The following is a 25,768-nucleotide window of genomic DNA, read 5'->3' as shown; positions in this document are numbered from 1 at the left end:
AGCGTCTCTCCTCCTGCGTTGTCTGAAATCGTCGTCTCTTAATAAACCATAGTCTTTTATGTTTTAGTTCATAGGTGTGTTTTGTTTGATTTCTTTTAACAATTACTTTTAAGTTCTTTTTATTTTATGCTGTAGGTTTTCAGGTTTTCCTAATTTTTTAATTTGTTTTGTTGTTTTTGTTTTGTTTTTTGTTTTTATGTACTGTACTTTCAGTGTTTTAACCAAACAGTTGTGGCTCCTCATGGGAGGCATGGCCGCTGGGATGTGGGTTCTTTGCATTTGGAGGCCACTGCTGCACGTTGGTGTTAGAGGTTGGCAGGTTTTTTTAGGTAAGTGGTGGCCAGGGGGAGTGTCCTGTGGGTAAGAGGTGGCCTGTTGTAGGGCGACGGACAGCTCGGGGAGCCAGGGAGGCCTGGTGATGCCACCTCGCCCCGCAGTGATCACCAGGGTCAGGAGACCCAGGGAATACAGGCGTTCAAGTCATGGACAGGCAGGGAGCATGGCCGTTGTCAGGTGGTCTGGAAATGTGTGCTTCCGTGCGGCATGGGCTCACATGGTGCCCTGTCCTTGTAGAAATCCTGGGACAGCAGCCTCACGCACTGCCCTCCTTGGGCACCAGCAGGTGCCCTCTGTGTGGATCACCCAGGCGCCTCTGTTGCGTGGGCGGACATGGGCCGTCACAGAGGCCTGCAACAAGCATGGTGCTGTGAGGAGAGAGGGGTTTGTCCTTTACAAATTGGCCCTAGCCTGCAGAGCCCAAACCCAAATCAAAAGTGTTTGCAGGCGACCTCTCACCACGGCCCATTGGCAATGTGGCCGAGTGTGGTTGGCTGGGGGGCCATCCTGTGCCCTGTGGGGTGTTGTGAGCACCCCACCTCCACCCACCCCCAGCTCTGGCTCTGGCCACCACAAGTGTCTCCAGACATCACCAAGTGTCCCCTGGGGACACAGCTGCTGGGACGGAAGCCCCACCTAGCGGTGATGCAGACGTGTGGCTTTTGCTGGAGGCATCTCAGCCCAGGAGGGGTGGCACCCGGAGTGACCAGGCTGCTTGGGGCAAGGCAGATCTCAGAAGTTCCCAACCAACTCTGACCCCCGATCACCTGGAGCTGGCCCCAGGAGCCCAGTCAGCCCTGTCTAGTTACAGGCAGGAGTCCCAGCTTGCCTCCAGCTTCACGGAGAAGGCCGAAGCCCCACCATCGGGTCCTCTGGGAGCAGCAAGGGGAATGTGTGCCCGGAGGGGCCTCTCCAGCTGTCCCCTGCCTGAGACTGTGCCCCTTCTCTGCACAGGCGGGAGACTGTGGGTCCCTGGGCTCAGTTCACAGAAGATCAGGGGCCACTGCTATTGAGGTTCCCCAGGAAAGACGGATGGAGGGGAGCATGGTATTCAGACAGCATGTTCTGTCTCCAGGGAGATCCTTAACATTGACAGTTGATGGCAGTTTTTACTAATCTGGTCTTTTTGCACTCCTGAAATATTTGGGGGACATCCCATTCTGTGGAAGTCAAGTTTCAACTTGTTTGCATTTGCGCAGTCAAAGGCAAACTTTGGTTCAGCTGGGCCGTGGAGGTTAAGTGAAGCCCATCCCCTGGTGTCTCTTGGTTGGGGAGGGGCCACCACTGGCAGAATTGGGGCATCACAGCCCCTGACTGTGGCTGGGGCAGGAGGGGTATGCCCTCGAGGGCCTCGCAGAGGAGCGGTAACTTGGTCAGAAGGCATGCCGGCGTCTGCAGCCCCCTCCCCAGCTGGGGGGCCTCTGCCCTGCCCTGGGCTGTGGCTTAGCTCTGTCCACCCTCCGGCTGCAAGGGGTTACCACCCCATCCACATAACTTCGTGTCTGTCCTGAGGAAGCCTTTTAAATAAGCTGTAGCTGCCCCTGGAGAGTCAGAGGCTGCAGCCGGACGAGCTGAGTGACGGGAGGAATCAGCCCAGTGGGAGCGAAGTGTTCACTCCAGCCCCAAGTGCTGTGTTACTGCAGCTGAGTGGCAAAGACCCCAAGTGAGGGGGCCTTGAGGCAGTGGACGATATCCGCCCATCCACCCTGCGTGGTCCAGCCGGCCTCCCCGGGATGAGACCCCCGCCTCGAGCCTCTCTCTCCCTGTGTTTGGCCCCAGTGTCCACAGGACGAGATGTCCGAGTCAGGCCAGTCCTCAGCGGCAGCCACGCCCAGCACCACAGGCACCAAGTCTAACACGCCCACGTCCTCCGTGCCCTCGGCTACGGTCACGCCCCTCAGCGAGGGCCTGCAGCCGCTGGGCGACTACAGCGGCTCCAAGAACAGCAAGCAGGCTCGGGAGAAGCGCAACAGCCGCAACATGGAGGTGCAGGTCACACAGGAGATGCGCAATGTCAGCATAGGTACCGCAGCCCGGCCCCCGGCCCCAGCCCCTGCCCCACTCAGGCTAGCCTCCACCCCCGGCCCCCCAGCCCCCCGCCCCACTCAGGCCAGCCTCCCCCCAGGCCCCCCAGCCCCTTGCCCCCAGGCCCCCCAGAAGAACCCTCCCCTGACCCTCCCGCCCACGCTGGCCTGGCCTGGGGTCTCCGGACAAGGGGGCCCCAGGACAGCCACAGGGGGTGCCAGGAGCTGCCAGCCACCCCCAGCCCAGGCTCCACTGTGTCTCCCAGGCATGGGCAGCAGTGACGAGTGGTCTGACGTCCAGGACATCATCGACTCCACCCCAGAGCTGGACATGGGCCGGGAGCCCCGCCTGGACCGCACAGGCAGCAGGTGCTCGCTGGGCCCAGAGCCTGTCCCGGCGGTTGGTGCCCCCCGAGGGCGGTGCCCACAGTCCCTTGAGGGGGGAAACGCCTGGGGCGCTGACCCAGCACCAGCCACGCCTGCACCTGTGCCAGCGGCGCTGGCGTCAGCGGCCCCGCAGGGCGTGCCCATGTATGGCCTGGTGGTGCTGCCCACTCACTGGCCTCCCTCTCTGCGTGTCCTCGCAGCCCGACCCAGGGAATCGTGAACAAGGCTTTTGGCATCAACACCGACTCCCTGTACCATGAGTTGTCGACGGCGGGCTCCGAGGTCATCGGAGACGTGGACGAAGGGGCCGACCTGCTAGGTAACACAGCCGTCCCTGGGCCTGCTGTGGGTGCTTTTGTTTGTGATGAGGGCAGAGTCTCTGTGAGCCGGGAAGTTCTTTGCACATCCTGTAAATGTGGAGTGTGTTGCCCTGCGGGGTTTGGGGTGCTCACGGAGTTGAGCCACTAATTGCAGACAACACCATCACCCCAAGAAGAGTCCTGTCCCTGGTACTCCTCAGCGCCCCTGGCGCTGAGCCCCTCCCACTTTCAGGAAATGTTCTGGGAAGGTGGCCATCGTCAGCTCTTCCAGTCCACGAGGAATGTGCTCAGACAGAGTCAGCGCCCTCCACAAGTCTGAGATGGTGCACAGAGATCCCATGTAGCCCTGAGGCTGGGCTGGGGCCCTCAGGGCAGTGGCGGCAAGTCCTGCAGCCTCTCAGGTTCCGCCCCCACCCCCGGACCCGGCTCGAGTACAGAGCGGAGCCTGGAGAGGCGGCCTCATCCCTGAAGTGTCCGTCCCGCAAGGCGCGGTGCCAGGGAAGGGTCCTCTTGTTTCTCCTCGGGCTGGGGCAGCAGCTGGAGCCGGCATGGCTGCTCCCTGTGGACGTGTGGCCAGCGGGCTGGTAGCGATCCTCCAGCGGCATCTGGGAGCCCTGCCTTCTGACGTGTGATGGTGTTTAATCAGCTGCTGCCCGAGGAGGCAGGGCTGTCCAGCACCCGGGAGGTTTTGTTGTCAGTCTTGCTGCTGCTGTCTCTCCCCCGACAGACATGCCTGTGGGTGCTCGGGGCATCTCCACAGCGGGTCCCCATGTGGAGTGCGCTGCCCGGCCAGCCTGCCAGTTGCCTGCACCGCCGGGCCTGACCTGCAAACAAAGGGGGCCCGGCTGGCGTTTTCAGCCGGCACAGCCCCGCCTTCTCTGTCTAGTGGTTCCCAGGAGCCTTCTCTTACTTGGGGAGGGGGCTGCAGGCCACAGAAGCACCAGGGCTTCAGCACCAGCACAGCTTGTGCCCAGCTGTGGATGCACAGTCGTGTGCATTGGGTTGTGGTGAAACATCACGTGAAACTTAACCACCGTCTCAGCTGTCAGGCGCATGTTTCAGGACTGGGAAGTACATTCACAGTCCATGCAGGAAGGCTGAAAGCGTCCCCTCTAAGATTAGGGACAAGACAAGGATGCCCACTCTGGGCAATAAATATTTTTAATGGAATTTTTCTCGTAAGCAGTATATAAAAATACATATTTTTTAATGTACAAAACTATTAGTATTCAAAAAAAACTACTAATTAGGGATAATCATCTTTAATATTTTGACATCCTTCTACTCTTTTTTTATATATTTCAGCTAATACAATATAAATTTAATTTGTAGGCATTTTTTTCATTTTTGGAAAAAGTATATGTGCTGGTAATAATGTTAAATAATTATCACAGCCTGCCGAGAAGAAAGTCAACACCACAGCAGTCCCCCCGCCCCCACCGTGTGGTGATGGAATCTCTCATCAGATCCCCTCCCCAGCACATGCGCCCAGGGTGTGGAGCGACCGCTTATGTCTGGCCTCTTCTCTGTGGCTGATGTTAACATTCCCCTGAATGACTAAGATTCCTCAGCATGTTTTACCTTCCTAATCTTCACGTGACTGCAAATGACCTGATGGGTTCCATCTTGGTTCTAAATTTTACTGTTCGACTTCCACTCTCATAGCCACTTGCAGGCTTAGGTCTTTGCCCGAGCATCCGGTGACGTCTTCAGGAGAGGTTTCTAGACGTGGGTCCCCCCAGGACAAGTGTGGACTCGTGGGGGCCAGCGGCAGGCCGGCAGGGCTGGGCGTGGCTGGGACGAGGCACCTACCTGGGTCCAGGCTGCGGTCACTGGAAGGAGCACCCTCCTGCCGGGGAGCCTGTGAGGGGCTGGGGCAGCCTCGTGCACGGCAGAGCTTTCAGAGCAGGGCCTGGCGTGCTCAGGAACCGTGCAGGCACAGGACACTGTGCACTCCCCTGTCGGGGGTGGAGGCCTGCTCCTGGCCGCACTGATGGAGGAGGTCTGAGCGACGACACTGGGCCCAGGCCTCGTGCCTTTCCCCGTTCGTGTCATGTGAGAAGATTCCTGCACTCATCACGGTCCTTACGAGAAGAGGGACCCCAGCACGCTCTGCGCAGCTGCCGTCGACCCCTGGCACTGCTGGTGGCCCATTTCCCAGATGAGGAAACCAGGGTCACAAGGGCGAGGTGCGTAGGCCGAGCCAGGACTTGACCTCACGCCCGGCCTGGGCAGCGGCCCTGCCCTGACCAGCAGCTTTACGGAGGTGGGATGTCCACGCCACGTGATCTGTGTGCGCCTCACTGTGTGACTTCTGAACACTTCACCCGCCCCCCCGCCCAAAACAAGCAGCAGTCCTGCCACCTCCCCTGACCCTGTGCCACTATTCTACTTCCTGTCTGCAGACGCGCCTTCCTGGGCATTTCATGTCAGTGCATTTTGCGTCTGGCCGCCTTCATTTAGCGGAATGCCTGTGAGCCTCATCCGTGTAGGAGCGTGTCAGGATCTCCTTCCTTTTTTACGTCTGAATAGCGTTCCAGTGTGTGGACAGACCACACTTCATGTCTCTGTTCAGCCACCGAGGGGCATGGGGCCATCTCCCTTTGGGCTGTCAGGACTGAGGCTTCTGCCTCACTTGCGGTGCTTCACCTGGTTCTTAGAGATGGCCGGAGCTCACAAGCCTCCTCGCTCCCTGGCGGCGCTGGGTGGCCTGCCCGTGTCAATCCCTCCCACTGGCCAGGTCTCCTGCCTTGCCCCACGGCCCCAGGCTGCAGAGCTGGCCCCTCCCTGCCGCGCCCATGGCTGCAGCGCTGACGGTGGGTCCACTCTCACCGTGTGGCCATCCCTGCCCTCCCACCTTGGCGCCCCCGGGACTGGCAGATGCTGTGGCGCTTGGCCACCTCCTGTGGTTCAGGCGGCACCACTCTGGATGTCAGTCCCTGTAAACTGCACAGCAGTGTTACCTGGAACCACAGGACTGAAGCAGTAGGTGAAGGTGGGTCACCAGCATCCAATGTGATGCGCACAGGGTTCCTGGGGCTAGTTCCAGGAGCGGGAGTGCCTGACCTGATCTTCCCGCGGGAGGTCCTAACCAGCGCCTCTGATGAGTCTGCTCTGAGGGGCTGCAGGGAGAGCCGTCTTCTCAGTTGGGGCTGAGACCACTTTGTCGGGCGGAGGGCCTCTCGGGCACCACTCAGCTCTGCTGGAACGAGACCCCACTCCTGGGGGCGACGGGCCTTGGGGCCTTTCTGGAACCTTCAGTGCGAGGGGTAGAGGCAGGGCAGGCAGCCCCAAGGAGCTGAGGAGGGTGGAGAGCTCTCGGGATGCGTGGACGGAGCCCCGGAATGCAGGGCTGCCCTTTGTCCAGGGGTGAGCTGGACGGGTGAGCTGGGGCTCTGCTCTTGTGCCCAGAGTCCGGCTCAGCTGGAGGACGTGTCAGCAACGGGAAGTCCGGTCCCCATCACCGACGCCGGAAGGTGCCCGATTATGGCTGACTCAGCGTATGTACTGGAGTCGTTGAATAGCCACTTGGAAAAAATGAAGTCTAATCTAACCTCACACCGTGCACACAAGCAATTTCTAGGTGGATAAAGATCGAAACGGAAAAATACAAGGATAATAGAACCGGAAGAGGGTATCGGAGAGTATTTTCACAATCTGCACCTCTCTTCATGGCCAAAGCCTATATATATATGGTCTCCATCATCAACATTAAAAGAAGCGACATACAACAGGAAATGAGTAGAGGATAAAGTAGGACGTTCACAGGAGAGACCCACAAACCTGAAAAGCTGCTCAACTTCAGGAGTAACACGGAAATGAATCGTGAGAGTACAGAGATAACTCTTTTTCCTCAGACGATTGATGAAAATGAAGCGCTGTCCACACCCTGGTGGGAGGTGACGGGTGACGTGGAGGCCTGCTGGCCTGGAGGAGCGAGACCACTGTTCCTCCGATAGGACCAAGTGTGCCCGCAGGAGCCCCTGTGTGTGCTGTGGTGCCTGGCACTGCCCCAGGTCGAAACGCCTATCAGAGGAGCTGCGGCAAATAGTGGGGCATCTCCACGTGGACACTTTCAAGGTGATGGTTGGAGCAAGTTGTCCAAGACAATGGGGAGTGTGGTCGAGATTTTGTTTTTTAAAAAGTGGTGTCTGTGTAGAAAGAAGCCTGAGAAGGAGAACACCAGGTTCTGGAGGCAGCGATGACAGCGCCTCCAACAGATAATATCACTTGTCACTTCCATCAGGTGACTTTTTATACCATTTCTTTCTGTGTGAAGGGAACCAAACCGAAGAGTATCATTTCATCAAGTCTTGAGCTGGGTAGTGGGGAGCAGTTTGGCACAAAGGAGGGCCACCCCACCCCATCCTGACTCAGCGATTTCCTCCTGGCGAAGGAGAAGGCCCTGGTCTTCTGGCCATCCTTGACCTGAGGTCTCCCCTTTCCCCTAAGACCTGGGCTGGCCAGGACCCCGCCCCCGAGGCCAGGTCTGTGTCAACAGCTCACCCACTCTGGGCATGCTTGTGAGGCTGGATGCCCAGCACCCACCACACCCCCCACACAGGCTGGCCTCGCGGTGGGGGGGTGGCCCTCCTCGTGGGTAGGGGGAGCAGAGAGGGCCACGCCTGCCCCAGGCCCGGGGACTGAGGGCCGTGCTGTCCCGGCCTCCCCTTTCCCGCGGGGGCCCTGCGTTGGGTGGCAGTTGGTGCCTACGGGCCTGGGAACGTCCGCTCGTACTCTTTCAGGCTCTTAACACAGAAATGGCTGGTCATTGCTGCTTTTTCTTTAATGAAAGTCTCTTGATTCTGCTGATTTCAGTCACCAATTGACCTTTGTTGCTTCCTCCCTCTTCTCTCTGTGCGTCGCTGGACATGGCTGCAGGGGAGTTCTCAGGTGTGTATCTCTTCTGTCTGCCTGCAGGCCCCACTTCCCCGTGGGGGCGTCCTGGTGGAGGGGTGGCACCCTGGGACACCCCAGCTGCAGCCCGTCCCCACCCGACCCCGGCCCCAGCCACCAAGACACACATGCTTCCGCTACCAGCCCACTGCTGCTCCAAAGCTTGTTTTGGTTTGCTCCACTGGCCCGCAGACCGGGACCTTGACAAGTGAGGGGAAGCTGCCGTGCCCTGGACCCTGGCCTCCTGCGAGGCCATCTCTTCAGGTTCTGCAGGGCCGATAGTTAACTGGACACCACGTGCAGGCCCCATGCTATGCTGTCTCCCCTCTGCTGGGTGCACCCTGGAAGTCAGGGGTCCTCTCCATGGGGCATGTGAGCCAGGGCCCTGCCTCCCTGCTCTCAGCAGAGGCTCTGAGGCCCTGACCATCCCGCACATGGTCATCTGACACACCCGCTCAAAGGCACTGGGGCCTGGACACAGCTCCCCCTCATTTGCAGAGACCCCATCCTTAACCCCCACCCCCTCCCAGGATTTTACTGTCAGAAGTCCGCTGTGTTGCCCTGAGCCTCCCCTCACCACTCGGAGCTCTTGGCCTGGGGGGCCTCTGTGTCGCCCAAGGGTGACCTTTCTGCCCCGCCACCCCGCTCCTGCGTGCACCCCTAACCCAATGAGCAGTAGCCCTGACATCCCCTTGCCTGCTCATCACACAGGCTTAACGCGCTTCTCTTCTCTCCCTCTCCTCCTCCCGCCCTGGTCGCCCGTCTCCGGTGGGACTGGGACGGCACCCATAGTGCGCGATGATTTTTTTGGTAAGGCCGAGGCCCCGGTTCAGTACGCGTTTCCTCACTTCTGGCTTCCTCTGCCTCCCCAACACCCCTTCACGCTTCCTGAGCCATTTGCTTTGTTGAGCCTGATGCGGGGGCGTGCGGGCAGCAGGGCCGTGGCTTCTGGGCAGAGGTGTGGGGCCCCCAGCAGGCGTGGCAAGTGGGCACCTGACCCCTTGGGGCAGGCCCTCAATGGACTGAGGGGGGCCTCAGCGTCTCTGAGCCTGTTAGTTCAGAAGGCCTGCACCCGGGGCCAGCTGTGTCCCACCTGAAGGGCAGGCAGGCCCCACTGGGGACAGGGAGTTGGGAACAGAAGCAGCAGGGGGACCCAGGCTGGGCACACTGTGCAGGGTCACCTTGTGCCGCGGCCGCGTTAGGCTATGGGGAGAACTGTGCAGGAGGCTGTGCTAAAGGATGAGCTGTGTTCTGGGGCTTTGTGGCCTCCTGGGCCCCAACCAGGCACCCGTCCCGGGACCACTGCTCTCCTCACTCCCACCTCTGCCCCCTGCGGGCCCCGCCCTCCGGCCAGGTCCCCCAGGTCTGCTCCTGGCTGCTGCACCTGCCATGGGCCATCCCACCCCCTGGGCCCAGGTCCCTGTCCCATCACAACTCCAGCCTCAGTGCTGCTGGGGGAGGGTGGTGGCGCTGGGCAGCGTGGGCAAAGATGGAGGAGGGTGTGCAGAGGCCTCGGGGTGCCATCCAGGCCCTGCTGCTGTGCAGACTTCATGGCGGCAGACAGCCGCAGTCCCCATCGCTGAGTTCCAGAAGTCAGCCCAGGGCTGTGGTGTCCACCAGGACCTGGGACCTGCCCAGTGCCCTGCAGAGGCCAGGCCAAGGCCCCATGGGCTTACACGCAGCAGGTCCTTCCCCAACCGCGTTGCTTGGTGGAGAGCCCGCACCATGACCAGCAGAGGCCTCTCCCGGGGTGGCCCAGCCTGGTGTTTTCCTGCAGATCGGGCCTCTGGTCCTTGGCCCCTCGTGTCGGCCCTGGGGGGTGGGGTCCTTCTGGCGTGGGCTGTGCCCCGTCCCCCAGGGGGACGTTTGTTACTCTGAGGCAGGGATGGGCATCGGGGTCTGGCTTCACCAGGCACACATGACAACTCCGTGCCCTTTGTTTCAGGAATGGGCAAGGAAGTGGGGAATCTGCTGCTGGAGAACTCACAGCTTCTAGAAACCAAGTAAGAATGCCCTCCCTCCACGGGCCAGGGGCTCCTGTAATAGCTGCAGCCGCCCAGCCTGCAGGATGGCCCCCAGGGAAAACCTGGACCCGCTAGACTGAGCCCACCTTCCTGGGGAGAGGATAGGGGGGCGGTCACAGCCTCTCACCACCACCTGTCACCGCTCATTCACTTTTGGGACCAGGGTGTGCGTGCTCAGATCACCAGGGTGGGTGGCCCCCTCTGAGAGCCCATCGGTTAACACACACAGCAGCTCGCCTTTCTCTGCTTTTTCAAAGAAATGCTCTGAACGTGGTGAAAAACGACCTCATCGCCAAGGTGGACCAGCTGTCCGGGGAGCAGGAGGCGCTGAAGGGGGACTTGGAGGCCGCCAGGCAGGCCAAGCTCAGACTGGAGAACCGCATCAAAGACCTGGAGGAGGAGCTGAGGAGGTGGGCGTGGCCCGAGGGGGCGGGGCTCCCGTGGGGGCGGGGTCCGGCCCCGCCCAGGGCGCGCCTTCCTCTCGCCTGCGGGAGTCCCTCATCCAGCGGCTAAGCCGGTCCTTCCCGCCGCGTTCACACGCGGCCATTCGCTCAGGAAGAGGGGAAAGGGCCTCTAGCCGCTGTGGGTCCCAGAGCTCCCCCTCCCCCGCCCCCGCCCTCCGTCTGCCCAGGACGGGCTGGGGTCCCTCCTCCGCGCTCTGCACCTCCCTGTGGCCGACTGTGTGCCTCTGGCTGCAGACAGGAAAGGGAGGTGTGAGGGGCGGGCCCGAGGCAGGGGGCGCCTGTGCTGGTCTGTGGGGCCCAGGGCCAGGTCTCCTCCGGCCAGCACTGCCTTCCCACCAGCACTTGGCCGGCTGACTGGAGGTCCTGTTCCTTGGCCAGGCTTCGGGGAGCACGTGGGCAGGGATGTGGGGGTGCCCCAGGGCGCTGGCAGGAATGCTCAGGTCCTAGATAGAGCTTGAGGGGAGAGCCCTGTGAACAGGTGAGAGGTGGGACACAGCCCCGGGCGGTGCCCGGGGGCCTCACTCCCGCTGCTTCCTTCCTCATCCCTCAGAGTGAAGTCGGAGGCCATCACTGCCCACCGTGAACCCAAAGAAGAGGTGGAGGATGTAAGCAGCTGTCTCTGTACAGAATTGGTATATTCCACTATTAACGTGTGGGGCGGGGTGGGGCGGGGTGGGGTGGGGCGGGGCGGGTGGGGCGGGGTGGGGTGGGGCGGGGCGGGGCAGGGATGGGCGTGGGGCGCGAAGGGGCAGTCAGCAGGATGCCTTAGTTCTGGTCTCTGGGCCCTCTTCACCCCTCCTGTGTGAAGCCTGCACCCAGCAGCAGCACCCCCACTGCCGGACTCTATGAGATCAAAACCAGCCCCCTCTCTGTGGGATGCCCTCTCACCCAGGTCCTAGTAGCTGTGGATTGTCCGCAGTCACAGGTGGGCTCTCCCTGCTCACCTAGCCCAGCGACCTGGCTGCCCTCCTTACACAGAGGGCGGTCCTGGGCTTCTAACCCAGGGTGACGTTTGGATGCTAACCTCTCATTCATCAGCTATTACTGGGGGGTCGTGTGATACACCTATCGGGAGACCAATCCCACAGCCAGCACCTGGGAAACTAGCTGCTCACCTGGTCCATCCTATGCAGCCCCCACCTCCAGATACTCTGGGATGGGACAGAGCCACAGGTGTCCTGGGCAGCTGCCACTCCCCAAGGCCGACCCACCTGGGGCCTGGTGGGGGAGGCGCCCGATCGGTGCCTTGGCCTTGTGTGGGGCCTGAGGCTGCCAACACACTTGTGAACTCCGAGTTCTGGTGGTAGGGGCACTCAGGGAGGGCGACCCCAGGTAGGGCTGCATGAGGACACTGTTCTGCCAAGGATGGCAGCTCCACCGGTATCTCAAGCGATGAGTTCTGACGTAGTGACCCACGTCCTGCTCACCAGACCTCCCCCAGATCCTCTCTTTCTGCTGTGCCCATGGGCCGGTCCCACCTGTTAGCCTTGATGGGGGCATTTGAGATTGCCAGGAACTTCTAGGAAAACACACCACATAGTCGCCCTGGAGTGTGCCATGTGGCCTTCTAGGAAGAAGGGGAACCTTTCTGGGCAGATGGTCCTGTCCCATGCCCAGCCCTCCCCACTGCGTTGCCTGATCCCATGAGGAAGCCGCCCTGGGATGCACCCACTCCCGGAGGCGGCCCCTCACCGCTGAGCAGCGGCACTCTCCCCGCAGGACAAGATCCCCATGGCACAGCGCCGACGCTTCACGCGAGTGGAGATGGCCCGCGTCCTCATGGAGCGCAACCAATACAAGGAGCGACTGATGGAGCTGCAGGAGGCCGTGCGGTGGACTGAGATGATCAGGTGGGCCTCCAGGCTGCTGCGGTCGGGGGGCGGGGATCGCTCTCAGAGGTCCTGGGGATGGAACTGAGACTGACCTCCCCCTCCCTCTCTCTTCCCGAAGGATTAAGGGTGCCAGGTCCTCCCTGGTGGGTCTGCAGGGGCCAGCAGAGCCGGGCCTCTGGTGCAGCCCTGTTCTGTCCAGTGGATGCACCCTCTGGGCTAGAGAGAGGCTGGGGCACATCAGGGCCAGCACAGCAGGGTCCCTCTAGGAAGTAATGGGTGACACCCAGGAGACCCTCTCGTCTGATGCTCCTGTGCCTATGTCCAGGGGTCTGAAGCAAGGGAGGCAGGAGGGCCCAGTGATGGTGCGGGGGCTGGCTGGACTAGGCAGGGCAGAGACAGGCTGGGCCAGGCTGAGCAGGACCTCTCCACCCCTTTCCTGCAGAGCATCCCGTGAGCACCCGTCTGTCCAGGAGAAGAAGAAGTCCACCATCTGGCAGTTGTGAGTTGAGGGCTATGGACGGGTGTGGGCAGTGGCTGCTGGGGAGGCCGCCCCTCGGGCCTGCCCTCACTCCCTGTGCCTCGCCGGCAGCTTCAGCCGCCTCTTCAGCTCCTCGTCCAGCCCACCTCCGGCCAAGCGGTCGTACCCCTCTGTGAACATCCATTACAAGTCGCCCACCACAGCCGGCTTCAGCCAGCGCCGCAACCACGGCATGTGCCAGAGCTCGGCGGGCAGCCGGCCCCTGGAGTTCTTCCCAGATGAGTGAGTCTCCAGGGGCCTCCCCTCCGGCCCCCACCGTGCTGCTCTGGGGTCCCACCGAGGCATGCACACCTATGGGAGCACTGGGCGTCCCTGGCCCAGGCTGTGCTCCCCCCACTCCCTCCATGTGGTCCCAGGGGCTGGACCTTGCTCCTCTGGTGACCCCCACCACGCAGCCAGCAGCAACCCTAGGCCCCACCGGGCGGCTCCAGCTCCCTCTGCTCCAGAGAGATTCTCGGAGTTGACAGGAACTTTTCCTGCAGCATTGAGCTTCTCCCTGGGGAATGAGTTTGTGTTTCAAATTTTGTGCTGTCCTTAGTTTTGAAGTTAAGAATCTGGGTCCAGGGCCGAATGGGGAATTCTGTGCCAGGTCAGAAGGCTGTGGGGGTTTCCCCAGAAGGGAGGGGGAAGGAAGGGGAGGCGGCCGTGGGTGACGGCGACAGGGGCACGTGGGCCAGGGCAGCTGTTGGAGTGGCCTCCGAGCCATCAGGTGGGCACCAGGTAGCGGCAGTGCAGGTCCAGGAGGGGGAGCCCCTGGGCACGGGCACCCTCCCGCAGACCCAGTGACCCGTCCGCCCTTCCCCACCAGCGACTGCACGTCGTCCGCGCGGCGGGAGCAGAAGCGCGAGCAGTACCGCCAGGTGCGCGAGCACGTGCGCAACGACGACGGGCGGCTGCAGGCCTGCGGCTGGAGTCTGCCGGCCAAGTACAAGCAGGTGCTGGGGCGTGGCGGGGGCGTGGGCGGGGCGGGGTCCCAAGTACTAGCAGGTTCTGGGGCGGAGCGTGGGCCCGAAGTACAAGGAGTTGCTGGGGAGGGACTGGGCGTGGCGGGGGCGGGGTCCCAGCAGGTGCTGGGGCAGGGGCAGGGGCAGGGCGGTCCCAAGTGCGCCGCCCGCAGGACCCGGCAGCGGACGGCAGCCGCACGCCAGTGAGCCGGCCCGGCCTGGGGTCTACAGCGCGCGCTGCCCTGTTCCTGCAGCTGAGTCCCAACGGAGGCCAGGAGGACACCCGCATGAAGAATGTGCCGGTCCCCGTGTACTGCCGCCCGCTGGTGGAGAAGGACCCGACCATGAAGGTGAGGCCCCTGGAGCGTGCCAGGCGGAACGCCCCCAGAAGCCACGTCCAGGAGGGCGGGGAAGCCGGGGGAGGCCAGCTCCCCGACCTCACGGCTGCCTTCCCCCAGCTGTGGTGTGCCGCGGGCGTCAACCTGAGTGGCTGGAAGCTGAGTGAGGACGGCCCTGGGAATGGAGTCAAGCCCGCGCCAGGCCGTGACCCTCTAACCTGTGACCGGGAAGCGGAAGGAGAAGCCAAGAGCAACCACGCGTCCCCCGAGAAGAAGAAGGTCAGGGTAGCAGGCATCCTGCCGTCCAGAGGCCTCTGCTGCGCCCAGTCTGGAGGACAGCTGGGGACCGTGGCCGGAGACCGGGCTCACCTGAGGTCCGCTGCGGGTGGGCCGGGCAGCCAGGAGGGGCGGAGGATTAGGGCAGCGTCTCTGCCCACCCAGGGCCTGGGCTAGGGGCTGGGTCCTGGGACTTCGCTTCACCTCCAGGCTCGAGGTGGGAGTCAGCACCTTAATGCTGGGAGCTCAGCTTTCCTCTGGGGAGGCAAGGCCCTAAGCGCCTGGACTTAGACACAGAGTACAGTTCTGCCTTCTTGCCGTCCTGGCCACAGGGGAGGGTGTTCAGGTGCCCTGAGGCCACAGGCAAGGCCAGACCCTGAGAGACTCTGGGGCCCCCTCACTGGCCCCCGTTGCTGCCAGAGTAGTGGGCACCCCAGCCCGTCCCTGTGCTTGGAAACAGGCCAAGGAGCTCCCTGAGGCAGATGCCACCTCCAGCCGCGTGTGGATCCTCACCAGCACGCTGACCACCAGCAAAGTGGTGGTCATCGACGCCAACCAGCCGGGCACCGTCGTGGACCAGTTCACCGTGTGCAATGCCCACGTGCTCTGCATCTCCAGCATACCCGGTGGGTGCTGGGTCCTCAGGGCGGGCATCCAGGGGGAGCTCACTGGCGGTCACGTCCTGCTCTGTCCTGTCACTGACACAGGCGGAGACCCCATTGCAGTGCTCACCTGGGACAAGGAGATGGGGTGGCGTCACAGGCGGCTTCTCCCTTCCTGGACACCCGCACTGGGACTGGAGCTTGGGGTGTGTCACGGGGGGCTCCTCAGAGTGGGGTGACGGCTGTGACTCCCTCCAGCTGCCAGTGATGGCGACTACCCCCCAGGGGAGATCTTCCTGGACAGCGACGTGAACCCCGAGGACTCAGGCGCGGATGGGGTGCTGGCAGGCATCACGCTGGTGGGCTGTGCCACGCGCTGCAATGTACCGCGCAGCAACTGCTCCTCCCGGGGGGACACCCCGGTGCTGGACAAGGGCCAGGGTGAGTCTCGGGCCGGGGCACACCCCGGTGCTGGACGAGGGCCAGGATGAGTCCCAGGCCAGGCCCATGGCCGTCTCCTCTCACCCCTCCTTTCCACAGGGGAGGTGTCAGCTGTCGCCAATGGGAAGGTCAACCCGGCTCCATCCACGGAGGAGGCCACGGAGGCCACAGAGGTGCCAGACGCAGGGCCCAGCGAGGCAGAGGCAGCCGCCGTGCGGCCCGGGCCTCTCACGGAGCACGTTTTTACGGACCCGGCCCCCACCCCGCCCCCCAGCGCCCAGCCTGACAGGTGGGCTCTCTCAGGATGGGGCAACGGGAGTTGGAGGGACTGGCGGGAGAGGGGCCAGGCTTCCATGGACCTCCCTGGAGCCGCCATCCTCCCCACAGTGAGAACGGGCCGGAGGCTGACGTGAGCGGCGCGCAGCCTGAGCCGGAGCCCAGCGGGGACCCCGCAGGCAGCACCAGCGCTGCGCGCACCATGTGGCTGGGAGCCCAGAACGGCTGGTAGGTGGGGCTGCGGGGGTCGGGGTGGGGAGGGCCCCCTGGGCACGCCCGCCCACCGGCCTCCTCCTGCAGGCTCTATGTACACTCGGCCGTGGCCAACTGGAAGAAGTGTCTGCACTCCATCAAGCTGAAAGACTCCGTGCTGAGCCTGGTGTGCGTGACCCCGCCGGGGCGGGTGGGCAGGGAGGGCCGGGGGCGGCCTGGGCCCAGCTCACCGCCCATCTGCCCTCCCGTCACAGGCATGTGAAGGGCCGCGTGCTGGTGGCTCTGGCCGACGGGACACTGGCCATCTTCCACCGGGGTGAAGGTGAGACCTGACTTGGGGGCGCGGGGGGCCTGACATCCCCTCGGAGCGTGACCCCCCCCCCTCGTGAGCAGCGCAGCGCAGCGCAGCCAGGCCTGAGCAGGGCTCGCGGGCTCTCTGCAGATGGCCAGTGGGACCTGAGCAACTACCACCTGATGGACCTGGGCCACCCGCACCACTCCATCCGCTGCATGGCCGTCGTGCACGACCGTGTCTGGTGCGGCTACAAGAACAAGGTGCACGTCATCCAGCCCAAGACCATGCAGATCGAGGCGAGTGCGGCAGGGCTCCCCACGCGGGGGCTTCATGGGGTCACAGGAAACGCCATCAGGGAGGCGACTGGTTCATCCAAGGTCATGGGCCAGCAAAGGGCGGCCGGGCTGTGAATGCCCGTCTGCCGCTTCTCCCTGACCCAGCAGTCGCAGTCTGCGTGGGCCCCACTACCCTCCCTCTGCTCGGCTGTGGGGGGGGGGTCCCAGGGCTCCCAGGAGGAGAGGGCAACGAGGCCCTGAAAGGTGGCTGTGAGCTGCCTCGGGGACACTCGGCTGTGGCAGCTTCAGGGACCTCGCCTCGTTGACGGGCTGCCCTGACCCCACAGAAGTCGTTCGATGCCCACCCACGGCGGGAGAGCCAGGTGCGGCAGCTGGCGTGGATCGGCGACGGGGTCTGGGTGTCCATCCGCCTGGACTCCACGCTGCGGCTCTACCACGCCCACACCCACCAGCACCTGCAGGACGTGGACATTGAGCCCTACGTCAGCAAGATGCTGGGTGAGGGCAGCTGGCCACCGTGTGGGGGCAGGGGTCCCCCAAGGCCGCCCCGCTGACCACCTCCCACCCCCACAGGCACGGGAAAGCTGGGCTTCTCCTTCGTGCGCATCACAGCCTTGCTTATCGCGGGCAACCGCCTCTGGGTGGGCACCGGCAACGGAGTCGTCATCTCCATCCCCCTGACCGAGAGTGAGCGTCCCCAGGGGCCTGCAGGGACGGTGGGCGCACGTCGGGGTCCCGGGGTGGGTGGGGTGGGCAGGCTGCCCGGGCGCAGCCCTCTTGGCCCATTTCCTCTGTAACCACCTGTCTCTCTCCCTTCCTTGCTCCGCCCTCACGCTCCCCAGCCGTGGTCCTGCACCGAGGCCAGCTCCTGGGGCTGCGAGGTGAGTCCAAAGTGCCTGCCTTCTGTTCTCAGGCGGCCCCCCACCCTGGACGCCCTGGAGCTGAGATGGCCTTGCCCTTGGCTGGGCTGTGGGCCCCAGGCAGGCCCCACCCACTGCCCACGCCTGCTGGAAGGCTGACACGCCCAGTGGGCAGGCTCAGCCCCCTCGGCCCCTCTCTCTTCAGCCAACAAGACGTCCCCCACGTCTGGAGAGGGGGCCCGCCCCGGCGGCGTCATCCACGTGTATGGCGATGACAGCAGCGACCGGGCAGCCAGCAGCTTCATCCCCTACTGCTCCATGGCACAGGCGCAGCTCTGCTTCCACGGCCACCGGGACGCTGTCAAGTTCTTCGTCTCGGTGCCAGGTGAGCCCCCCGCCCTCCTCCCTACCCAGGGCTGCAGCGCGGCCCCCACCGCCCAGCTGAGGCGCTGTGCCTCGGCAGGGAACGTGCTGGCCACTCTGAATGGCAGCGTGCTCGACAGCCCCTCCGAGGGCCCAGGGCCCACCGCTCCCGCCGCAGATGCCGAGGCCCAGAAGCTGAAGAATGTGCTGGTGCTGAGCGGTGGGGAAGGCTACATCGACTTCCGCATCGGTGAGTGCGCGCCGCGGGGCGGGGCCGGGGCGGGGCGGGGCCGGGGCGTCTGGGCCGGCAGCCCCTTCACGCAGCCCTGCTCTCCGTGCTCTCCCCAGGTGACGGCGAGGACGACGAGCCTGAGGAGGGTGCGGGGGATGTCAGCCAGGTGAAGCCGGTGCTGTCCAAGGCCGAGCGCAGCCACATCATCGTGTGGCAGGTGTCCTACACCCCCGAGTGAGCTGCGGCCCTCCACCCTGCCCGCCCGATGCCGCCCGCACCTGTACATAGCCCTGCCCACCTGCCCACCGCCGCCCTGGGGCCACCAGGTGCCCGTCCACCCCACTTCTGACCTCTCAACCTGCAGCTTTCATCTGAGGCCCGGGGCCTCCCCCTGCGAGTTGGCAGAGCAGCGGGTCTGGCTGGGGCTGGGGCGGGGAGCGGGTGGCGTTCTGACCAGGGAGGGGCAGAGCCTCTTGGAACACCGGCTCCCCAGCAGCTCCTGGCCGGCACCCGGCCTGAAGTCCTCCAGGCCCAGGGCACTGCAGGGCCAGAGCGAGGCAGAACCCCAGGGGGGGTCAGGCTGGGGCATGGCTCCACCCTGGGCCCCCCACTCCCATCACTCTCTCCCAGGGTCCCCCCGGTGGGCAAGCAGGGACTCAACCCTGCTCAGTCTTCCCACCCTCGGTCCACTTGCCTTTCACTGCTGTCCAAGAGAGCGGGGGGTCCAACCCTCAGGGAGCTGGTCACTCACCTTCCCTGGGCTCCCCCCACCCCCACCCCTGCCACCCTGGGAACCGGCATGAAAGCACGTAACCAAGCTCCCTGGGGCAGCTGCTCGAGAAGAGACAGACAGATGCCCTCATCCCGCTCGAGCCCTGAGCCCTGTGATCGTCCCGTGTGCTAGGCCCTCACTGACTCGTCCGTGTCTTCCCCTCCCCACTGGCTCATCCTGGGCGAAGACCCACCTTGTAGGAGCAGGCCCCTTGAGTCCCACCCCTCTCGGAAGCCCCTAGGGTGGAATTTCTCAGGCTGCCAGGGCAGGCCCAGGCCTCAGGAAGAAGGGGGGGGGGCCCTGGCCTCTCCTGGGGTCAGTCTTCGGATGTAGGCTCAGCCTCAGGGTGATGGGAAGGAGTGCTCCAGGGCCTGCCTCCAGTGCAGTCTCCGAGGAGCCCGCTCCTAAGACACGCTACTAAGTGCCTGGGGCTGGCAGCGCGGCCTGCTCCCGTGAGGGCCCTGACGACAGGCTGATGAGCAGAGGCCAAGGAGAGGAGCTGCTAGGCGTCCGTGCCTGCTGCTCCGAGGGGCATCTCCCTGGACTGCCACCCCCCCTGCCCAGGCCTCACTCCTGTTCTCCAGGCGCTGGGCAGGGTTGCCCCAGGCCCTGCTGCCCACCCCCTCCCACAGAGAAGCACAGACCCTGGCAGCTGCCCCCGAGCCCAGCTGGTGCCGCTGCAGGCTTCCCCCACGCCCTGCCACTCTCCACTGTGACGTCCGCCAAGTCCCTCTCTGTCCTCAGAGGGCCTGAAGTGACCTGGGGGTGAGCCGGGTGGGTGCAGCCAGGGGAAGGGGCTGAGACGATTCTCCTCAGGCTTTGGCCCTGCAAGTGACCCTACGTATCTGCTCTGTATGTAATAAATGTCTTAATACCATACTTCTGTGTCCCTGGGCCCAAACCAACTGGAGCACAAAAGTTTCCTTCCGTTTATTGTAAAAACAAGTGCCGGGGCAAGCCAAGCACCAGAGTTGCGCCCTGCTACGGTTTGCAGGAGAGCTGTAAACGGGCGCGGGCTGGGCCGAGGCGCCTGAGAACCCCATCCAGGGCAGGAAGGCAACCAGAGCTCGGCAGGCGGGCACCCACCTGCCCTTCGGAAGGCTGCTGCGGGGCTACCATAGGACGGGCGCTCTGAGCTCCGGGGTGGGCCCTGGAGGGGGCGGGGTCAGCCACAGCCCACTTCGGACGGGCACACCTGCCCAAGAGGCCCAGCTACTCGTACAGCCAGTGCCCCGCGCTGTCCTCCCAGCACAGGAGCTCGTCTGTGCGGAACCAGAGTGCGATCTCGCGGCGGGCGCTCTCCACCGAGTCGCTACCGTGAATCACGTTCCTGTGCGGGAGAGGCGGCGTGAGCACAGCCCGGGGTAGCCAGAGCTCAGTCAGGGTGCCGCGCAGCCCAGTTTGGGAAGTCGGAACCCGACTTACTTGCCGACTTCGATGCAGAAATCGCCGCGGATGGTGCCGGGCGCGGCGTCGGCCGGATTCGTGGCTCCGATGAGCGCCCGGGAAGCGCGCACAACGTCCAGACCCTGCCACACCTGCCGACAGGGTCGGAGGTCAGCGCCGGGTCAGCGTCCCGCCCACCTGCTGGACCGCCGACACTCACCATGGCCACCACCGGCCCGGAGCCCATGTACTTGACCAGGCGCCCGAAGAAGGGGCGCTCGCGCAGCTCGGCATAGTGTTCCCGCAGGAGCTCCTCCGAGGCCTGGGGAGGTAGGGGGACAGGCCGCGTGCTCGGGGGCGGGGGGATCCTGGCCCCCGGGGCCCCGCCCCATGCCCGCAGGCCCCGCCCCGCTTCCCACGGCTGGGGATCGGCGCCCACCTGCACCAACTTCAGCGCCACCAGCTTGAAGCCCTTCCTCTCGAAGCGCCGCACGATCTCGCCCACGAGCCGCCGCTGCACGCCGTCGGGCTTCACGGCCAGGAAGGTGCGCTCTTGCACGCCGGTGTAGGCTGCGGGGACCGGCCGGGTCGGGGCGCGTCAGGCCCAGCCGCACCCCCTCCCCGCCCCGCGTGGCCGGGCCCGCGCCGCTCACCCGCCGGGAAGAGGTTGGCGAAGATGGTCAACACCAGGCAGATCATGATGGCGACGGCGGGGTGAGGGCGGTGCGCGGACCGGGGCGGAGCTTGTGCTTAAAGCGGCCTTGTCGCCGGAGTCGCAGCCTCGGTAGGCGCGGCGAGGCGACGCCTGTCATCCACGCCCATACCGGGACCTCTACAGCCGCGCCCGGGCCGCCCCAGTTCCCTCAGGTCTCCGCACCAACGGCCGTAAGCAGCAGTGACAGCCTGTTCCTCCCCGAAGCCCTGCCACCAGCCCGCTTTTGTCCCCCAACCCCAAACTCAAAAGAAGCCACATCCCAGGCTACTTCATGTGCCTTTATTCGCGTTGTTTCTGCCCGGGCCGTGGGAAAGGGAGCCAAGGTGGAAGTGACAGGCCAGCACTGGGCTCCACACCTGCTGCCCTGCTGCTTCCAGCGTGCCCCCAGGAGCCACTTTTGGCAGTCAGATCTGCGTGTTGGGGAAGCCGGGTCAGAGGAGACAAGGTGCAGACCGCACCCTTTCTACGAAAACGTAGAACCTCGACAAGTCGGCGGGGAGGTCAGATTCAAGATACCAGGGCGGCTGATTCAGGTGTGACCCAAAGGGGTGCCCACTGTCTTGCACCCTTGTGGCAGCCTGCCCGGTCGCGCACTTTAGACTGCGGTGCCCTTGGTCTTATTCTTCGCCTCCTGGTTCTCAGGATAGTCCCAGGGATCAGTGCGTATCCTCTCCAGGCTGAGCATGGGCTCCTCCGTGCTGGGGTCTCCGTTTTTCTGTCGCTCTGCTAGAATCATGGCCCGGAGGAGCGGCGGGTAGGGGACGGGACTTGGCGTCTCCTCCGGCGCTGGCGTGAAAGAGGTGAAGGCCTCCTCCTCGTGTTTGGGCACCAGCCGCCAGTCGTGGTACATGACCTGCTCGATTTCCCGGGCCTCACTCTCCGTCTTTCCTGGGGAAAGGAGACCGGGGGTCCTCGCTCAGACGATACCGGAACGACCTGTTGCGGGCAGTTTCCCCACTGAGTCTCCGACGCCTTACCTTTGAAGGTCAGGATGCCCCAGGCCTTCCCGTGGTCCAGGTTCTGTAAAGCAAGTGGGGGAGGAGGTCAGCTCGGAAAGCGCTCGCCCAGGGGTCGGGCGACAGGAGACCCCCTCCCACTCAGTGGCGCGCAGGGGAGGCACCGGAGCCCCGCCGGGCCGGGAGCGGGGCGGAACTCCCGGTGCGCGCACCTGCGCCGTGTAGTCTGGCCGGACCCGCGTGAGGCGCCAGTAGCACGGCTCGTCGTGCTGCCACAGCCAGGACTTGCGCGTGACCAGGCGGCCCAGGCCGAAGAACGGGAGGCGGCCGAGCAGCTGCAGGAGCCGACTCTCGCGGCGCACGTCGACCCAGGCTCGCATGGGCAGCTTGTGGCCCGAGTGCGGCCGCATCAGCGTCTCGTAGTCCAGGGCGTAGCGCACCGAGTCGCGCGGCCGCTCCCGCTGCTCGCGCAGGGCCCGCACACGGCGGGCCAGCTCGGCGATCAGCCGCGGCCGCACCTTCCTGCGCGCCATGGCCGAGGCGGCCTCCGCGGTCCGGCCAGAAGACGCTGCTGCAGCCGCCGCCGCCGCGCGCTGCAGACCCGCCTGGCGCCGGAAGGGGCGGGTGTCCCCCGCAAAGGAGTCCGGGCACGGCCGGAAGCGGAGAAGGGGCCGGGCGGGCCATGGCGAGGGCTGGGCCCGGGAGGGCCGGGGGCTCCCGCCGGGCCTTGGGGCAGCGGCGGCCCTCGACGTGGGAGATCTCGGACTCGGACGCCGAGGGCCCAGCTGGCGCCGAGACCCCCGTGAGGGCCCGGGACCCGGCGAGAGAGCGCAGGCCGGCGGCCGAGGCGCTGCGGCGGCTGCGGCCTGGGCAGACGGTGCGTCGCCTGGCGGTGCTCGTGGACCCAGGTGCGGGGAGCCGCCCGGGAGGGAGCCCGGCCTTGGGGGCCCGGTTGGACGGACTCCGCGTTGCGCCCTGGGAGCCGGCCGGGGGTCAGTGCTGGCAGCGCGCTGTCCGCGTGGGGGAGGGAGCAGTGACCGCCGGCCCCCCTGCTCCCGGTCCCAGCCGTTCTGGAAGATACCGGCGCCGACACGCTGATGGAGGCCCTGCACGCCCTGGGCTGTGAGCCCCGCTCTGAGCCGCAGCGCCCGCCGCGGAGCCTCCGCTGGAGCCGAGCGAGCCCAGACCCTTGCCCGCGCGGTGTGAGTGTCCCGGGGATGGGGGCCGAGTGCAGCCCTCGTTGGGTATTTCACGTGGCAGAACTGCTCTGAGAGGCACGTTTCCCAGAGCAGCGAACTGAGAATGGGGGGCGCGGAGCGGGCTGTACAAGGCTGGGACCCAGAGCCTGAAGGAAGGGCCTGTCGAGGCTGTGGCCGCAGGCGTAGCCGCCTGGCACCCTGGGTCCATGTTAGTAGAAGTAAGGACGCTGGGCTGGTGGAGAGCAGTCCAGGGAGAACCTGTGTGAGCCCCGGGACTCCTGGGTGCCCGGACTGTGGCCCGGGGTGGGCAGCAGCGCCCCATGTCTCCCAGGTGCCCCCTGAGGTGTGGGCTGAGGATGAGCGCCATGTGCTGCTGCTGCTGGAGCCCGAAGAGTTTGTCCGGGGTGTTGTCCAGCTGACCCAGGTGCGGCGGGAGAGCGGGAAGAGGGCTTGTCGGCAGATGGCAAGGCTGGGCGCTCTGCCTTGGGCGTCAGGGCTGAAGTGGGGGAAACCGCTGGGCTCTTGGGCTGGCAGCAGGTGGGAGCCACAGCTGCTTCTAGACCGCAGAAGCCGTGATAAAGCAGGTTCTCTTGAGCCCTGAGTCAGAAGTTAGGTGGTCAACTGCGGGTGGGGGCCTGGAGACCAGGGCCGCAGGGTGACTGTGCAGTCGGCCTCTTGACAGCCCAGCCCCTGCCTGGCGTGAGAAGTAGGGATTGCTCTCTCAGCTGATGTTTGCACCAGAGTATGTTTAGGTCGAACCCTCTGCCAGGTCCTGGATCTCAGGGTTCACAGTTCATCAAGCACCTGCTCTTTGTCAGGCAGAGGTGAGCCAGGAATGGGGAGGGGTCTTCAGTCCAAGTCTTCTAGGCGCCTGAGATGTGCCTGGGGACTTTTGTAGACCTTCCTGTGGGAAGCACAGGGCTGGTTTTCTGAAGAGAGCAGGCCGGGCAGAGGAGTCCACCCTGCCCCTCCCGGCACCAAGGGGTCTTCTTGGGCTGGCTCCCCTGCTTCCTGCAAGCTGGCGCTGGCTGGTGGGCCCCACCTGCCACAGCCCCGAGGAACAGGTGAGTCTCCTTGGCTTGCAGGTATGTGGCCCGACCTGTTCCATACCCTGGGTCACACCTGAGAGCCCTGCCTGCCTCCACCTGGCTGTCATAGGGCTGGACGCTTACCTGTGGTACTGGTCACCGTGACACCCTTGGCCCACCTCACCAGGACCGGGGAGTTCGGAGGGAAGGTGGGGTGGCTCTGGGGGCTGGTGTCACAGCTGACCCTCTCCCTTGGGCGGCTCGGGGGGAGGGAGGAGGGTCAGGAAGGGTGGGGGGCCAGAGGGATGGTCCGTCTGCCCAGGTCTCAGCAGCCCAGCGCCCAGGAGACGCGGCAGCCAGAGTGTCCAGCAGTCACCTGCGTCGAGGCGGCAGTCGGCTGGCCTGAGGTGGAGGAGGTAAGGCAGTCAGGTGGGCCTGGGGTCTGGTCCTTGGCTGCTGTCCAGTGTGCCTCGGGGGCTGGTTGGGCACATGGGGGCATGTGTGGTTGGGGAACCTTGTGCCCCACACCGTGGTCACTCCCACCTCAGGCCCTGGTGCGCCTGCAACTCTGGGTGAATGTGGACGTACTGCTGGCGGCCTCCTGGCAGGAGCTGAGTCAGCATGTGTGCGCCTTCACCAAGGCCCTCACCCAGCGCCCCTTCAAGTACGTGACCTCCTCCCTTCTGGGAGCTGCTGAAGGGGTGGGGGAGGCGGTGTCCGAGGGCCGAGGGGTCCAGGGCTCTGTTGAGCAGGGGTTGGGGTGCTCGGCAGAGGCGAGGAGCCTGTAGCGCCTTCCTACACCCTCCCCAGGCAGGCCCAGGAGTCTGGGGCCTTCCCTTTCTGCACCTCTGGGCGCTGGGTGGCAGGCGAGCGAGTGGCCAGAGATGGTGCAGGGCTGCGGGGGGCCTGGTGGCGGCAGATCAGGCAGTTCAACCGTGTCAGCCCGGCCATGGCCGACGCTGTTGTCAGCGCCTTCCCATCCCCCCGCCTGCTGCAGCAGGTGAGTGCCCGCCCTCACCCAGACCCCGGGTACGAGGCCAGCTCCCAAGGCCTGCCACTCACCTCTGCGCCCGCCCTAGGCATATGTGGCCTGTGGCACAGAGCAGGAGCGCCTGGCCCTGCTGGCCAACCTCCCGGTGAAGACGGGTGAGGCTGTGCCACCCCGCAGGGTGGGGCCTGACCTCTCCCGCCGCATCTGCCTCTTCCTGACCACCACCGACCCTGACCTCCTGCTGGACCTCGGCTCCTGACCATGCCTGCGGAGCCGCGCAGGGCCTCCCCCGCCTGCTGGCAGGAATGAACGCAGCTGCCCAGGGGACCCACGGGAAACCACAGGGGTGGTGTGCCCCGCGCCCAGGGCTTTCGGTTGGGTCTGACCCCGAGCTGGGAGATGAGGGGTCAGCAGAAAGAAATCTTGCATAACTGGGAGAAGAGGAAATTCTTTTCTTGCCGGCAGAAGGTCTAGAGACAGTGGGGGGTGGGGCTCATGTGCCCTGGGCCCATGTACACTGGCCGAGGAGCTGGTAGACAGCTGGCACCAGTAGGAAGGGCTGCGGAGGCCTCAGGTCCCACAGGGGAAACTCCCATCACCGGGAGGCTGGGACGAGGAGCACTTTCATTTTTAAGACAAGGTTTAGAGAGAGGAGAGAGAACAGGCCACCTCTCCTCAGGGTACTGTGAAGCCCCAAGAGAAAAAAAGCACAGACACCTGTGAGCCTCAGGCTTCACTTTGACCCCCTTCATTCTACAGGCAGG

The 25,768-nt window shown here is 64.6% G+C and overlaps 4 protein-coding genes across 24 annotated transcripts in view; 2 read left to right on the top strand and 2 right to left on the bottom strand.

Moving 5' to 3' along the window:
• MAPK8IP3 (mitogen-activated protein kinase 8 interacting protein 3) overlaps positions 1–19,606 on the top strand; it is a 44,603-nt gene extending 24,997 nt beyond the window's left edge. For 3 of the 20 annotated variants that reach the window (XM_081555567.1, XM_081555555.1, XM_081555554.1), the window contains exons 6-30: positions 2,116–2,359; positions 2,627–2,729; positions 2,948–3,066; positions 9,876–9,966; positions 10,245–10,397; positions 11,002–11,083; positions 12,171–12,301; positions 12,726–12,782; positions 12,873–13,043; positions 13,630–13,756; positions 14,020–14,115; positions 14,224–14,382; positions 14,840–15,005; positions 15,240–15,422; positions 15,522–15,711; positions 15,810–15,926; positions 15,999–16,079; positions 16,166–16,233; positions 16,354–16,502; positions 16,829–17,000; positions 17,076–17,189; positions 17,345–17,383; positions 17,568–17,747; positions 17,826–17,975; positions 18,074–19,606. In XM_081555567.1, the coding sequence (XP_081411693.1) occupies positions 2,116–2,359; positions 2,627–2,729; positions 2,948–3,066; positions 9,876–9,966; positions 10,245–10,397; positions 11,002–11,083; positions 12,171–12,301; positions 12,726–12,782; positions 12,873–13,043; positions 13,630–13,756; positions 14,020–14,115; positions 14,224–14,382; positions 14,840–15,005; positions 15,240–15,422; positions 15,522–15,711; positions 15,810–15,926; positions 15,999–16,079; positions 16,166–16,233; positions 16,354–16,502; positions 16,829–17,000; positions 17,076–17,189; positions 17,345–17,383; positions 17,568–17,747; positions 17,826–17,975; positions 18,074–18,195 (3,264 nt within the window). In that variant the 3' untranslated portion in view covers positions 18,196–19,606. Of the gene's footprint in view, positions 1–2,115; positions 2,360–2,626; positions 2,730–2,947; positions 3,097–7,948; positions 7,961–8,674; positions 8,774–9,875; positions 9,967–10,244; positions 10,398–11,001; positions 11,084–12,170; positions 12,302–12,725; positions 12,783–12,872; positions 13,044–13,629; positions 13,757–14,019; positions 14,116–14,223; positions 14,383–14,839; positions 15,006–15,239; positions 15,423–15,521; positions 15,712–15,809; positions 15,927–15,998; positions 16,080–16,165; positions 16,234–16,353; positions 16,503–16,828; positions 17,001–17,075; positions 17,219–17,344; positions 17,384–17,567; positions 17,748–17,825; positions 17,976–18,073 lie in introns of all 20 variants that reach the window. The other 17 variants (XM_081555562.1, XM_081555561.1, XM_081555557.1 and 14 more) reach the window with 12 other exon arrangements.
• Positions 19,607–19,644: 38 nt separating this feature from the next.
• NME3 (NME/NM23 nucleoside diphosphate kinase 3) lies at positions 19,645–20,826 on the bottom strand. The gene is made up of 5 exons (XM_081555605.1): positions 20,769–20,826; positions 20,555–20,685; positions 20,336–20,437; positions 20,155–20,267; positions 19,645–20,059 (listed from the first exon to the last, which is right to left on the bottom strand). The coding sequence occupies exons 1-5, from the start codon at positions 20,812–20,814 to the stop codon at positions 19,942–19,944; spliced, it is 510 nt and encodes a 169-aa protein (XP_081411731.1). The 5' UTR covers positions 20,815–20,826; the 3' UTR covers positions 19,645–19,941.
• A 269-nt stretch (positions 20,827–21,095) lies between these two features.
• MRPS34 (mitochondrial ribosomal protein S34) lies at positions 21,096–22,399 on the bottom strand. Of its 2 annotated transcripts, none has more exons than XM_081555576.1 (3): positions 21,999–22,399; positions 21,801–21,850; positions 21,096–21,741 (listed from the first exon to the last, which is right to left on the bottom strand). In XM_081555576.1, the coding sequence occupies exons 1-3, from the start codon at positions 22,317–22,319 to the stop codon at positions 21,426–21,428; spliced, it is 687 nt and encodes a 228-aa protein (XP_081411702.1). In that variant the 5' UTR covers positions 22,320–22,399; the 3' UTR covers positions 21,096–21,425. The 2 variants fall into 2 exon arrangements, with proteins under 2 accessions (XP_081411702.1, XP_081411703.1); XM_081555577.1 differs by having other exon boundaries at positions 21,096–21,718; positions 21,808–21,850.
• Positions 22,400–22,447: 48 nt separating this feature from the next.
• EME2 (essential meiotic structure-specific endonuclease subunit 2) lies at positions 22,448–25,444 on the top strand. Its single transcript, XM_081555578.1, has 8 exons — positions 22,448–22,694; positions 22,852–22,988; positions 23,317–23,409; positions 24,071–24,162; positions 24,336–24,429; positions 24,562–24,677; positions 24,824–25,013; positions 25,093–25,444. The coding sequence occupies exons 1-8, from the start codon at positions 22,469–22,471 to the stop codon at positions 25,261–25,263; spliced, it is 1,119 nt and encodes a 372-aa protein (XP_081411704.1). The 5' UTR covers positions 22,448–22,468; the 3' UTR covers positions 25,264–25,444.
• Positions 25,445–25,768: the final 324 nt, after the last annotated feature.

The sequence above is a fragment of the Giraffa tippelskirchi genome, chromosome 13 (genome assembly GCF_054371585.1).
Source record: "Giraffa tippelskirchi isolate mGirTip1 chromosome 13, T2T-mGirTip1v1.2.pri, whole genome shotgun sequence".
In the NCBI taxonomy this organism is placed as follows: domain Eukaryota; kingdom Metazoa; phylum Chordata; class Mammalia; order Artiodactyla; family Giraffidae; genus Giraffa; species Giraffa tippelskirchi.
Note: the sequence above shows the minus strand (reverse complement) of the source record. Positions and strands in the feature narration are given on the sequence as shown.